This window comes from Leuciscus leuciscus, assembly GCF_965113295.1.
Source record: "Leuciscus leuciscus genome assembly, chromosome: 23".
Lineage (NCBI taxonomy): Eukaryota > Metazoa > Chordata > Actinopteri > Cypriniformes > Leuciscidae > Leuciscus > Leuciscus leuciscus.
This window is the reverse complement of record NC_138747.1, coordinates 13,050,813-13,065,650: the sequence shown is the minus strand read 5'-3', so window position 1 is coordinate 13,065,650 and position 14,838 is coordinate 13,050,813. Positions and strand designations below refer to the sequence as shown.

The following is a 14,838-nucleotide window of genomic DNA, read 5'->3' as shown; positions in this document are numbered from 1 at the left end:
CACGTGTTTGGTATCCACTTTCCTGACCAAAGAAATATTAGTGACTAGACTCATTATGTTCAGCAATTTTAACTAAAGCACAGCTGAAGGAAGCATTGTGTTTTGCTTATGATTGGAATATGTCATTAACAACTAGTCGTTCAGTTCGATTCCATACACACACTGCATAGAATTTTTGTAAATGCAGTTGTCACTACCTGCATTTTTCGGGAGTTAATGTGGTTGTAGAGTGCAGTTGTCACTCCTGTAAATGACTGAACTGTGTGTGAACAGAACAGGATTAAGCACTAAAAGGTGAACTGACAACCAAATTTAGTTGCAATGTGTACGAAGTGAATACACTTAAGCTCTTACCATCACAAGAGAAAGTGTGCGGTTCTCTGAAGTGGAAACTGTAAACGGTGACCTTTATGCTGACCCCTAGGCCCTGTTGCAGTTCATCTTGAGCCACGCATGGGCTCCAAACAAAGCCCGCATTTTTTGAGTAGTCGTTGCACGGGTATGCCAATCGTAGCCTGATGAAAAGAGTAAAGGATGTACATAAATTTGAATTAATATTCTAAACAAACACTTATTATACAAAGTGATTGTATACAAACAGCATTTTTTAAATAAAAATTCATTTTAAAAAGTAGTTACAAAAGAAATACACAACATAGCAACTCACAAGTCAAGTACATGACAGAAGGCCGCCACTTCTTCATCCCTCTCTTCAGACACCTGAAAGAGCTCGTAACCAAAGCCATTTGGTCTGGAACCCAGAGATACCTAAAATGATTTAAAGTGGTTGTTTTTTTAAATAAATATTTTATCTGACAGTAAAAAAAAAAGTGATAAATATTTCATAGAATTTTTCAAAATAACAAAAATGTAAAATAAAATAAAAAAAGCATGAAAGAGATTCTATGAATGCTCACCGGATCAACTGATACTCTGCGCTGGCTTCTAGTGCTCTTCTGTCCCGGAAGATAGGTGCGGGGTGGAACTTGTGGAGGAAGGGTGTTACTGCGAGCCACTGCCTTCCCCGATTTGTCCCCGTTTAGTCTCCGGCTTCTATTAGGTGACAGCCAATCCCCATTTAGCTTGCTCAGGGAGTCATTGAGGTTGTCATAGTTTAGAGTGTCTCCGGAGGAAAGCTTGGGCTGGTCCACCTCAGGAGTGAACAAGTTGACATCCCGTGGGGCTGAGCTTCGATGGACAATAAACGGATCGTTCTGGGGGAGAGGATTCCTGGGCGGTACCGGTGGTGGAGGCTCATCTAGGGATGGAAGCCCTTTTGACAGCAATTGCGATGTTCCTTCAAAGTCACTTTCCCATTCGTCCAGGATGTAACGAGGCGGAGGCTCCTTACTGAATCCGTGAGACTCACCGCTGGAACGTGATAGGTTCGACACTCCGGGTTGAACGTGGTTGAGCACGGGGTCAGATCCGGACACACCTTGCTGCAAATTATTCCAAGGGGGACTGGGGACACGTCTAGGCAGGGTGGGCTCGCTCCTCGAGGGTGATGACTTGCTGGTGTCAGGGGGTAGCGTATTTGCTGGGCTCTTGTCCTGTCGGTGGCGGGCGAGGGCGTCATACTCCATCTGCAGGGCCTCTGCTAAGACCAGCTCCTTTTGGCTGAGGCCAAGAGATTCCAGACAACCCCAACGCTGTTCCTGGTCATTCTGAGTCTGCGCTGCAGACATGTTCCTGTAGGGGGTGCTGCAGTGCACACAAGGAACGCAGAGAGGAGCTTGACGGCACTACGAGTTGCACAACCAGTTCATTAGGCCCTGTTAGGAGATAAGAATGAAAAAGCATGCTATTGATATTTGTCACTCGTAAATATTGCATCATCTGGAGCCAGTATAAAAATGGCATCAACCTTCCACGTAGAAATGTTGACATTCGTCAGATAAAAGGCTAGCAACTTATACCTCCCATAGACTCAATCTTATGATTATAGATTGGCTGGGTATAACCAATATCACACAAATGTCAGCCAAACAGACAAACGTATTGCTGAACTAGAGAAAAAGAAAAGCGCCAAATATCAGCCGTAATATCAGCCTTGGTGGTATATAGGTCTACTATGTCAACAAATAACTACAGCAAACTTCAACCACAAGAACGTTTTGAGACCATTTAGGGATGCACCAATATTACATCTAATTCTATACCATTGTCAAAAAAAAAAAAAAAAAAAATTTAAATCTACAAGTGAATTTAAACATCACAACATTAGAATGCACCATATGAAAAATGGATATCCAATATTGACTGAAACTAGTATATGTAATCTCAAAATGAATATTTAAAAATCTTTAATATCGGCGAATATGGTAGAGATATACAGTAGAAAACACCTGTAATACCTAAAGTAAATAATTACATAACGACAAAACCATTTTACTAATGAACCTCTTGAACCACATATGGATCAAAGTGCCACATGTTCAGTCACAGATGTGAGATGTTTAGAGAAGCGCACATGTGTGACTCTGACTTTGTCTTTGGCTCTGATCATCTGGCTCTTATTGCCTTTGCTTGCTCAGCAAAAAAACCAAGCCAAGCGGATCTCTCTCTTTCAGCACAGTCATCAGTGCAGGTTCTGCTGCAGCACAACAGTTCCTCAAACTGGGGGAAGCTGTTCTCTCCTTCACAGAGACTGATGTGCAATATTAAGAGGCCCGTTCCTGTGGAGTCACAGCTGGGCAGATGCTAAGCTTTGAATTTAAATCGACCTGAAGACCTGCTGAGTGCCTCTAAAATGGATTTAGCGTTCAATCAGCCTTACAACATGTAGCGTGACACAGCTGCCGCCCCATAGAAACACAGAACCATTGGGTTTAATGGTCATCTAGTCCTGCACAATGGCAAATGGGTTCAGCTGGGAAACTCTAAGGTCAAACGACTTTTTCCAAAAGGATGATAGTTACAACAAATAAATTGTAGAATGATCCTAAACCCCAAAGTGGTCAAAAGCATACCACTCTGTGTAAAATGATATGGGTTATGGCTCAACTAAAATGCCTTAAAATGATAGTTCCCACAGAAATGAAACTGGTAATTTATGCACCCAAATGTCAATCCAAACCTGTATGACTTTCTTTGGAAGAACACGAAAGATAATTTCGCACGGTTGTGGTCCATATTATTATAGTCAATAAAGTCCAAAACACCACTGGACCACTTTAACTTTCATTGTAGAGACAAAAAAAAAAGGCTCCCCCTGAAAGTGAGGAAATGAAGCCAGAATTTTCATTTTTAGGCGAACTATCCCTTTAAGTGCATGACCATTTGTGACCTTTTGTTTCCTTCATAACATGACAACAGTGGCAGGGGGTCTGTTTCTCCGCCCACAAACACAACTGTAGGAAATTCTCACACCCTACACCAGAAGAGTGGCACCAGAACAAAAGACTGAAGAGGAAGCAGAAAGGCATCTGTTTGACTGACATTCCTGGACCCTTCCATTGCTCCACATTATGCATCCCAAAAAATTAAAAAACCTGTGTGCCTCCGGTCATCTCTGGGAGCGTTAATTTGAATGAATAAGGGAAAACAAACAATGATTTTCCAGATCAACAGAGAAGGAAGCAGCGGTGTGACTGTGACGTGTTTTAGGCCTTCCATCAGCAAATCATCCAGTCACATTTAATTTCTGCTGAACTAAACGTATATGAAGATCATGGTAAACAGAGGACTCAGCTCATTACACCCATTTCAAACAAGGTGTGATGTGACAAGTTCTGTCCACAGTGAAAGTGAAACTTCTGCTTGACGCCACACTTGATGCCGCCGAAATACAAAGGGCCAGGACAAACCTTCAGTTTAAAATGGAAAACACATTTGGTTAGGACACGGTGTCAGATAAGCACATAAACATTTGTGCAAAGACACTTCCGAAATACCAGATGTGTTTGTAAACAGCATTCTTAGGCACCAACAGATGGACTGCACAAATATAACTATATCTCCTTCTAGACGGCCTTTATGGGGCTCTGCCTCATTCCCAGAAGCTCCGGCCTCCCGTGGGCTTCCTATGCAGTCTCATGACTGAGCTTTGGCCGGAGGGGTGCAGCCAAGACAGGAGGGGTGGCAAGGAGGGTGGATCTGCATTGTTCCACAGGGACCCCAGGCCAGCCAGATACAGGCCCCCGGAATCAATCCCCTGCTGGGATATAATCCCATTCAATCAGGGGTGGCTCCCAGATTGGTCGAACAAAGGACAGGGAGGAGTGAGGGCAGCCGCGTCACGTGAGGCAGGGCCAACTCAGACACGTTCACACGGCTCGGAGAACCAAAGACAAAGAGACCGCTGTCATCGCTGTCCCCCCATATACACCCCTCCCCCAACACACCCACCCATCAACAAATATCACACGGCTCCCTTCATGCCTAGGGTGTTCGCTTATGGCAGTTCCAGCTGATCAGGGCTTGTGCGCCGTATGCTGAGGCCTTCTATCATCAATACGCCTCTCTTCCTGTGGTGTTCCCACCCTAATATTGGTTCAAAGACCTCTAGGCTAGCCGACTCTACTCTGATCTGACAGGCAGATGGTGGAGAGCTTGCCATTCAGCCAATGAAGTAACATTCAGCCTCTTTGGAAGTCAGAAGAAAATAAGCATTGACGTTTGGCAAATACAAAACAAACTTCGAATAAAGAAATCCTAACTGTTAACACCAGACTCACAATTTAGAAAAATAGAAACAGTGTTGATAAAAAGGCCAAACTCACAAACCACAAATCCCACAGGAAGGTGACTCAACCAAACGCATGGCACGTGTAACCTGTTGCACAGGCGAAGCCTGGCCAAGAAAATCTTTAGTTCAGACATCACAGTTCTACATAGTTTAAACAGATTTTTGAGCTGATCAAATATTAATTGTTGCCTTTTTTATTTTACCCCCCGTCTGACAGGTCTTAGGCGCACGGGTGGTTTCAGAGATTCAACACGTGATATTTTGCACACTGATAGAACTGAAACAGGATAATGTCTGAGACCAATTTCAGATTTCCATGTTCCAAGAATGCAGACAGTGATCAAGCAGAAGATATAAACCTGGAAGAAAACATAAGGTCTTAATCAAAGATGAATAACATTGCTCTCTTAGCCACAAAGCATTACAAAACATCAATGCAATTATTGTTCGGCCAACGTGCCATGGTGATTCAGAAACACGCGGGATCTTGAATCAGGTTTGCAGACTAAACCCAAATCGTGGTTACCGTGTCATCATATACATGTACTTTTATGCTTCTAAACATTGAAAATCAGTGTAAACACCTTTCCTGTGTGCAGAGTTGCATAAACCTCCTTGTGAACATTGTGCATGAATCACTATAATTAATGCAAATCGTTTGCTGTAAAATACAGTTAAGACTTAAATAAATGAAAGCCTGAGCAGATAAATCATAAAGCTTGTGAAGCTGACTGTATGCAAAATAAAAAAAATAAAAAAAAGCCTGCATTTGTTTTATGATTGCAAACACACAGTCCATTTTGGGAGATTTGAGTTCTTATTTTTCCTAACTTTATAAATAATAGATATTGACTGATAACCTATAAATCACTTATAAATATAAATGTTAAAACAATTCTAATGCATTGACCATTTTCTTTCTTTCTTTTTTTTAATTGAGAATACATGCAATTTATTGTAAAATAATTGTTTTAGATTTTAAATTAGCCTACCTTGTGACTTTATATATTTTATCTTAATGACACTTTAACGATAACTTAAAACGTCATATGGAGTCAGGAGATATTCTAGTTAATTTTTTTTTTATAATTTAAAAGAAATCATGCAATATTACTGAACGCATTTATAAAATAAATAAATTAAAAACAACAGACACCATCATGGCTCTTTTCTGTTCACAGCACCCTCATCTAATAGTTAACAAATTATTAAATTAATATTAAAAGATTTCCTTAAAAGATAAAACACACACAATAGTAATCTTACCCAACGTTTCCTCTGTTTTGATACACGTTTCATATATCAATGGCTCAGAGCGTCCAACTAAATAAACGTCCATTTCAAATATAGATCTATTTGAGGCTCAGAGACCAAAACTTGTCAAGTTTATAGTCATTTTTAAAACAGAAACAAGCGATAATAGGAGTAAAAACGCGGCGGTCACACGCCTCTCAAATTTTACATTTAAAGCAGCGCCAGAGTGTTTCGTTCTCAGGTCCTGAGAAGCTCATACCAGCCAAAATTTTAGGAAAATTTACAGCCACTGCGCAAAAACAGCTGGTCGTATATAAATAAGAAGCGTTTGTAACAGCGCTCTCCGTGATAGTGAAGGAAAGAGCACATCACATACCGTGTGCTTGGCCTCTTGAGCGCCTGTGTCATAGTCCTCCTCGTTTATTATCAGACTCAATCGTTGTTCTTTGATAGATCGTGATCAGGCGGTCGTTTCCGGTGTTCAGTGGCAAAATATCGTGTATTGATCAGGGCCAAATCACGGGCTCGTCTCTGTTAATCCATATGAGACGCATGCTCTTTCCTCCCTCGCTCTCTCGGTTTCTACGACCGGGTTGTTTGATTGGAGACTTCGCACTGAGGATTTCAGATCCGAAGCTCACATCGCCCAGTGCTTGAGTGAAGAGACAGGAGATCTAGACTGAGGGGAACAATAGCAGACTCTAGTGGACAACACGGGAACTGAGTGATGCCTGACATCAAGCACTGTCTGCAGTAGAACGGAAGAACTTTTTCGTTCTTCTGCTAAAACCGAAAAGGTTGTAATAATGCTTAAATGAAGAGTTAAGTAGGCCTATTTCTATTATATAATATAAACATGCAAACCATTATGAAACCATACATATACAGTATATTAGACTATATGAAAGCAAAATATGAGCTCTAATAACAAGAATGAACAAAATTGGAAAAGCAACTAAATTAATCCCTAAATGCATTTTTTTTTTTTTTTTTTTTTTTTTTTTTCAGGTAGGCTATATCCAAAATATTTAGAGTAAAAGACTAAATAACAGAGTAGATGATTAGGCTACTTATAATCTGTATCCAAAAAATATCTAGAAACATTTCAAGTCAAGCACAAACGCAACTCTTTGATTGACAACACTACGAATCGAAGAAATAAACCTTCAAAACGCCTTAGCTAGCTGATCAACAAACTACCTGAGCTTGACATTAACCCTAAATGAGTGTACTGGCTTAAATAGCCTACCTCAATCAGGGGTTCTCAAGTCTGGCCACTGAGATCCACTTTCCTGCAGAGTTTAACTCCAACCTTGATCAAACTCACCTGCCTATAACTTTATAGAAATCCCGAAGAACTTGATTAGCTTGCTCAGGTGTGCTTGATTCGAGTTGGAGCAAAACACTGCAGGAACGTGGACCTTGAGGAGGGCCAGAGTTAAGAACCCCTGACCTAGACAAACCCTGACCAAATACAAAGCCATGAAAATTTGGAGACAGAACAAAATACTAGAGGCCTGTAGATTACCTATTCTGTGAACACTATACAATAGATAAGGTCAGACAGAAATGCACTTTCTTGTAAAATATAAAAACATCAAAGACAAGTAGTTCTTTAGCAATGTAATAGTGTAACGTTTTCTCAAATTAAGCTGTGGCGCCATCTTGTGGTAAGAGCCTTTTGTCAACACAAGATATTGCTGATACGCTTAAAGTCACCATGAAATCAAAATTGAAAAATCTTTTTTTAATGGAATATTGCAGTATTTATAATAAAATATTTATCCGTGCACATCATTATTTTTTTTTAATTCATGTGCCCTCATTTTCTTTAGTCAAAATAGCTTCCCCTCCCTCTTGCAAACAGCTGTGTCCCAATTCAAAGGCTGCATCCCCTAGTGTTGTTAAATGGGCCGGTCTAGCCTACAAAGGAATGTTCTTGTTGCCTAACTGTGACACTGACAGCTGTGGTTAAAGAGTGGCAGGAGCGTTTCTACTAGACTTTTTTGAAAGTTATATTAAACTCAAACTGTCTGAAAACAATACAGGGTTCACAAACTGTCTAAATAGGTTAACCATGGTTCATTTCTGTATATAATAAAGAGTATAAACTATATATGATTGCATCTTAGAAAGATATGTCAACATTTTAAGTGCTTTAAAGTTTTTTGTTTACATTTGTATCATTAGATCCTGTCAACACTGACGTGATATGAATTCTGGGGAAGGCAAGGTCACGAAGGATCCATTTGTTGTATCCTTCATTTCATGGGAAACAAAGGATGTATTTGGAGGCCATTGGGACAGCCTTCGTTGCCCCGTGGTGACGCAATCGGCCTTCGAGTGGCATGAGGAGATCTCAGCAATAGCAAACTGCAACAATTCAATCAATTCCCGATGAACAAAATCATATTTCCAAACAGGGAAGAAAAGACTATCGCTCAGTGCATCTTTCGAGTCATTATTGTTAACTAAAACTATCAGAAATTGTTTTTGATCATTGAAATCAAAGAGGTTTAAGTAAAATAAGTCGAAGTAGGCTACTAAAACTAAAACTGGAATAAAAATAAAGCTAAAAAGAAATATTTTTAAAAAACAAATAAAAATGACAAATGCACTAAAATTTTAACTACATTTAAAATAAAAACTGAAAACATTAAAATAAAAGGTAAATCATAATATTATTAGCCTAATACTATATCAATATTCTAAGATAACACTGTTTGCTAGTTCACAAAATATGTTTAGATGGCTGAAACAGCTGTATCAACATATTGATAATAGAGAAAATGGTAATTCGGTTAGTTTACTAGAGAAAATAAAACATTTTTTCAAAAGTGATGTGGTGGTGTGCTACTACAGTAATGCTTTCAGTTACTAATATTATGAAATTTTGATACAGGCCTGTACCTTGATACTGAATAATTGCAATATGCCACTACCATGTTAAGTGTCCACAAAACATGGCATTGTACCAGGCCATACCATGGTACTATTTAAGTGGTTTAAGCAAAATAAACATTACGTAGTCACTTTTAGTCGTGCTGTAATGTTCTTTGTGACCACTAGAGGCAGCATATGCGCGCGTACACAAGAGCACAAGTGTGCAGTGCATGCATACACACCAGCAACTGCAGGGAAGTTGGACCTGTACATTGTGTGACCTTGGCATAAACTACGTTAAAACATTGACAGGCAGGGTACTGAGAGCTTTTACTTTGTATTCCGAACATCACAGTGAAGTTTGTCAGTGCCTGGCAAATCTGTATGTAATGTGAGAACAGCAGTGCAGGCCTTTGTCTTTAAGGTTTAGTATGCAGGATTGACTTTTGCAAGCTGAAGAGAACAAACTGCTGGCTGCATACGAGATTAGATTTACCAGCTTTCAGTATATTTGTCCACTGGACTTTAAACTCATCAGAGACATTTTTGTGCATATTCTTTAAACAATATTGTTCTGTAAGCTGCATGTTTTTTTGAAGGTCCACTGTTGTATTGCATTGCCTTTGAAATCTCCTCATCATTCTTAACATTTAAACTTGGCATGAAACTGAACTTGTGATAGTATTTTCTTCCCTATTATGACGTATATATATCCAAGTGAAACGGCTTCTTAAATAAGACTAAATGTAGGGCAGAGCCTGAGTTTATCCATCGTTTGTTGGATCGTTGTAATTTGCTATTGCTGTGATGTCATGTGAGTGACAGGTTGCCCCGCCCTCACGCCAGTAGACACCTCATCAGAGAAGAGAAGAGATGTTGCTGCAAGAGGGAGGGGAAGCTATTTTGATTAGGCTAAAGATTACTAGGGCACATGCATTTAAGAAAAAAAATGATGTGCACGGATAAATAATTTTACTATAAATAGGCTACTCCAATATTCCCCAAAAAAAAGGATTGTCAATTTTGACTCCATGGAGAATGCAGTTTTACTATAGCGTGCTGCAGTCTTTGCTATATACAATTTGTTTTTATAATCATATCTGTGTAAAAGTCCTAAGCAGATCATGTCTTGTCTATTTGTTTATATTTATACATTTCTGATGCTTATAATTCTCATAAATGGGGATATGCATTCAAGGGGATATTCTGTATGGCTCTGTTCGTGTACATGTGTGTTGTTGAACTGGGCCAGTGTGACACTATATTGTAATGGATGATGTAAAGTTCCCAGTCAAAGAGCTGTGTGTTTGGAACAGAAGGCCATTGATGAAGGCTGTGTCACAGCCTATCATGATAAAGTTTTCAGTGTACTAATGTCCTATATATAGGCTATTTCTTTCATTAAACAACAATAAACTACACTATACCATTTATACGTTTGGGGTTTGGTGAGATGGTTTTGAAAGAAGTTTCTATGTTCACCAATGAATGCTGCATTTATTTGATAATAAAAAAAATAAAATAAAAAAAAAAATAAAAAAAAAACTTAACAGAAATATTGTGACACATTATTACAGTTTTCTAATTTAGTATATTTTTAAATGTCATTTATTGCTGCAATGGCAAAGCTGAATTTTCAGCAGCCTGTCCAGACTTCAGTGTCACATGATCCTTCAGAAATGTTTGCTGATTTGAAACATCTCTTATTATTATTATCAATGTTGAAAACAGTTTAAAAACTATTTGATTAATCCTGTCAAAATATTGATATAAAAATAGAGCGGCCAGTTCATGTTATGATTAATAGATGCATTAATCACGTGATATTAAACTCTTCGTCTGTATGAAGTTATTGTAGTGCAGCACGAGTGCAGATGACCGGACACCTGTCCGGCTGGAATCGGAGGCGCGCCCTCAGGAGCGAGCGTGGGAAGTGAGCGCGCGCTCTTGCTGAAAGGGTCGCACAGACAGAGAGAAGCAAGGGAGGATATTACCCGCCTTTACCGCATTACAGTGCGTACGGGAGGAACACTACATCGTATGTGGCCAAACCGACAGCGATACAGGTAAGAAGGGCGATGTTATCACAACGCTGTCAGGGTTAATGAATTACAAGCAACTGGCCTTGTTCAGCAGAGGATAAAAGCAGACTGGATTTTTGTTTAATCCTCGCGCATCCCGCGTGCTTCAGCCTCTCTGCGCATCTCTGAGTGATGCGGTCTTATTTCTGCTGCTCTGCGCAAATGTTATAGCCGCTGTGTTATGAAGTACCCGGCTATATTTAACGAAGCGGCAGATAAATATAAACGCAGCTTCATTTAAAGTCATCACCAGCCATATGTAGATTAATAAACTCGGGCGTTTCGAGGCTGTCAAGTTACATGTAGTTGTTTTGAGGCCGATTGTTGGGCAAGGATGCTGTAGGGAGTGAAAGTGTCATCGCCCCATCCAGGGCGCTTCTTAGCTCAAGGATATTGTGCGAACAGGACAAACATTTGCTGCTCTGTTTCATTACACCAGGAGCCTTAAGGGGAGTTTTGTTGGTAAATATAGCATTGTAATATAATTTACTTTCTCTTAGGATGTTAGCTTGGCCTGTGTGGATAAAATAACTTTTGGAGTAGGCCTACATATAACGCTCAGATTGTAAATCATCTTGATATCGTCAAGAAACATCATAGGCTTACTTTAAAAAAATAAATGAATGTGTTTTATATTGGCTTTGATGGCAGGATGAAAAGTTGTAGGCCTTAAATACATGTAGTCAGAACGTCTGTCTATCTATCTATCTATCTATATATCTATCTATCTATCTATCTATCTATCTATCTATCTATTAACAGTAAGTTTCCTTACTATACTGACATTCCCAAAATTCCCTACAGGCTGCATGACACTTAATGAACATTTGATGCATTTTTGTTGAAATAACTGTTTCTTCTTAGTTTTTTCTTATCATGTATGTACATTAGGGTTTTATGTTACATATTATGTTGTTAAATAATTGTTTATTGCAGTACTTTAGTGTCATGTGTGTTATGATGGAGTTTAGTATTTGTGTGAATGAGACTTCGCACCTTTTTATATTTTAGCATCTACCTTCTCAGTTTGTGAAGAGCTTTGATTTATCATATGACTTTCTCATCACCACCTGTTTTTGGTGGTTGTCAGTGTATTACAGTCGTACAAAACAGATATTAGTACTTCAATAGGTTGGTATTTAAGTTATCATATAAGTTAATGAAATGTTTTTTGTTTTTTTAGTCTATCTATCTATCTATCTATCTATCTATCTATCTATCTATCTATCTATCTATCTATCTATCTATCTATCTATCTATCTATATGTCTTGTCTTGTCTTGTCTTGTCTTGTCTTGTCTGTCTATGATCTAAAGTACCAAGTATTCTGATATATCTGACTGAGTATCAATCTAGAACTCCTCTTGCATCTGTGATTGTAAACTATTCTGTTTGAACTTAGACTCTACAACTCTGTATATATGTAAGCCAGCAGGGACAAAGTTTCCATTTTTCATCTTTGATTGCAGCGTGGGGAAACTCAAAGCTGCTGAATTAGCCCACTAACCAAACTCATTTTTTCCATCATGAATTAAAGATGCAAAGCTGCCCACATCAGATGATATCTGTGGCCATGTGACCTGGCCTGGGCTCATATTCCCAGTGAGTTGGACCATGGTCTGAATGACCCAGAGATGTGCATGTCATCCCCCATTCAGCAGTCTTTGCCATATTGTTTTGCAATCATTCATGGAGGTATTTCATAGAGCTTAGAAGTGAAACATAACCATTGGCAACCCGACAACGTTAGTCTATCCTCATTAGGAATGTCTAAAGAGTAATTTAATGAGAACAGTGTCAGATTAAATCTTAGATTTGTCAGAGCAAACGGTACAGCCTGCATTTTAAATGTTAACATAATAAAGTACATATAAAAAAAGTGAATAGTTGAATTAGAGTTGCATGCAAAATGTAATATAACAGCATGCAATATAAAAGTTTTAGAGTAAATATTAAAATGAATCGCTGTGCTATTTTTGCACTCTTTACAACTTAAAGACATCAAACACAATTTCACAAGTTGCAGTGACTCCAGCGCACCACTAGATGCTGATATTCTACTCGATTTATATTGCTAGCTTTGATTCTAATGCAGTTCAACCACCAGGAAACTGATATTTATAATTGAACATGACACATTTTGAGATTTATTAAGCTATTTTTGTCAAATGTTGCTGTATTCTATTTTCTTGTATAGGAATAGCTTTGAGGATCATCCACAAATGACCATATGCTTTTACCTGCACACCCCCCGTCCCCCCACCACCTATAGAGGTATTTTCTGCCATATGGCAAATTTTGAAGAAATCCTTTTACTTGGCAACATGTTAGTTGTGGCTCAAACCCTGTGGATACTCCCACTGAGCCTGCAATTAAAACAGCATTAGAGAAACCTGCTATTCTCCCTCAGCACCTTCTGCCTCTTAAAGGAAACTTTAAATGGGTGGAAGCTCACATTTTTTGGTCAAATGCATGTAAATAAATGAATTAAAGATGAATAAACAAAATATTAATTAGGTTATTTGGAAAGATTGAGTGACCTGCTGCATAATATGCAATACATCTTTAATGACTGCGTTAAAATAAGGTCAAGAGATGACGTAGAGTACGCAATTTCATTTCTTTCTCCAGCATTCCCGTCTTTCCTCTCCTCCTCAGCTCAGATTCACCTACTCTCAGGTTTCCCACACTGCAATGGGATGCTCACCTTTTACTTCTCAGGGTTTAGTTTCCAGAGATGCTATTTTTAGCCGTGCAACAGCAGCTGTCTCCAGAGGGGGGTGAGAGAGGTGCGTCTGGAAGTGGAGTCTGGCCCACCACCGATCTGAACTGTTGTGCACTTGATGGGAAGGAGAGGCTGAAAAGAATCTCAATCTCTGTCCGTCTCTGTTTCTTCCTCAGAGAGGACAAGAAAATGCGAAAGACCGAAACAATGGGGTCAGCTGAAGCATTTGGTTGTTTTTTTAGAGCAGTATGTTTTAGCAGACGGCTCTAGGGCCTGTGCGCTTGGCTGGAGTGCTAATGGAAGATTGTTATAGCCCATAAAGTGCTCTTCATCTGGATTCAGCTGAGTCAAGGCAGTTGATAGTTATGGATTTCAGACTGACCTAAAAGGAGGACAGATTACTAGCTGCATTTAAATTGATTTTGTTTTGCAGAGATGTACAAGAACTTTCAGCAATGAGTAAAGAGGCTTTGCTGGGCACATTAGAGTACATTAAAGTCAGCATGAAACGGAAGTTGCAATAGTCTTTTCTTTCCTATTTGTGACATATATCAGAGTGGAAAGGGTTCTGGAAAATGTAGGGCAGCATTTGATTTTGTACTTCGGGAATTGATTGGATTGTAGGAAGTTGGGCGTTGCTAACTAATGATGGAGAAAGATTCATAGATAAATCATTTATAAGCACTGAAACATTTTGTAGAAAAAATAAGAATTTGATTTAATGGTGACTTTAAACCTGGACTCATTTACACAAATTAGGGATATTAATTAATTGATTAAAGGCATTGATTTTGGATATTATATATTGCTTAATTAATTCAGTCAATCATATCAATATTTGCTGATCCCTAATATTAAGATAATTTAAGACATTACATTACTTTGTCAGATGAAATAATTAAACTTTATGCTAAAGTGACTTTAGAAGTCAATACATTGTTTGTTTTATTTCCATGTCATTGAACATAAGCATATCTCCAGGCTACAGTTAACAGTGAATCATTTTGGGATCAGTTTGTCTGTTCGAGGTCCCATTATGCTACAGCAGAAATTCTCAGTTAATATCATTATAGAGAACATGAAGTAGCCCATGCATCTCACTGCATGACTCACTCTTGTTTCCATATTAAAGCCCTTCCTGTCTGATGCACTCCGAATATTTTATCATGGCTCAGTAGGTAAATATCCAACAAAATCATTGAACGT

The 14,838-nt window shown here is 38.8% G+C and overlaps 2 protein-coding genes across 2 annotated transcripts in view; one reads left to right on the top strand and one right to left on the bottom strand.

The window, feature by feature from the left end:
• The window catches only part of pik3c2b (phosphatidylinositol-4-phosphate 3-kinase, catalytic subunit type 2 beta), a 42,469-nt gene extending 35,863 nt beyond the window's left edge, over positions 1-6,606 (bottom strand). The window contains exons 1-4 of the mRNA XM_082156070.1: positions 6,321-6,606; positions 918-1,775; positions 668-768; positions 355-515 (exon numbers count right to left, since the gene is read on the bottom strand). Coding sequence (XP_082012196.1) covers positions 355-515; positions 668-768; positions 918-1,688 — 1,033 coding nt within the window. The 5' untranslated portion in view covers positions 1,689-1,775; positions 6,321-6,606. The remainder of the gene's footprint in view (positions 1-354; positions 516-667; positions 769-917; positions 1,776-6,320) is intronic.
• A 4,119-nt stretch (positions 6,607-10,725) lies between these two features.
• The window catches only part of nfasca (neurofascin homolog (chicken) a), an 81,101-nt gene continuing 76,988 nt past the window's right edge, over positions 10,726-14,838 (top strand). The window contains exon 1 of the mRNA XM_082155586.1: positions 10,726-10,893. The gene's annotated coding sequence lies outside the window, so the exon portion shown is untranslated. The remainder of the gene's footprint in view (positions 10,894-14,838) is intronic.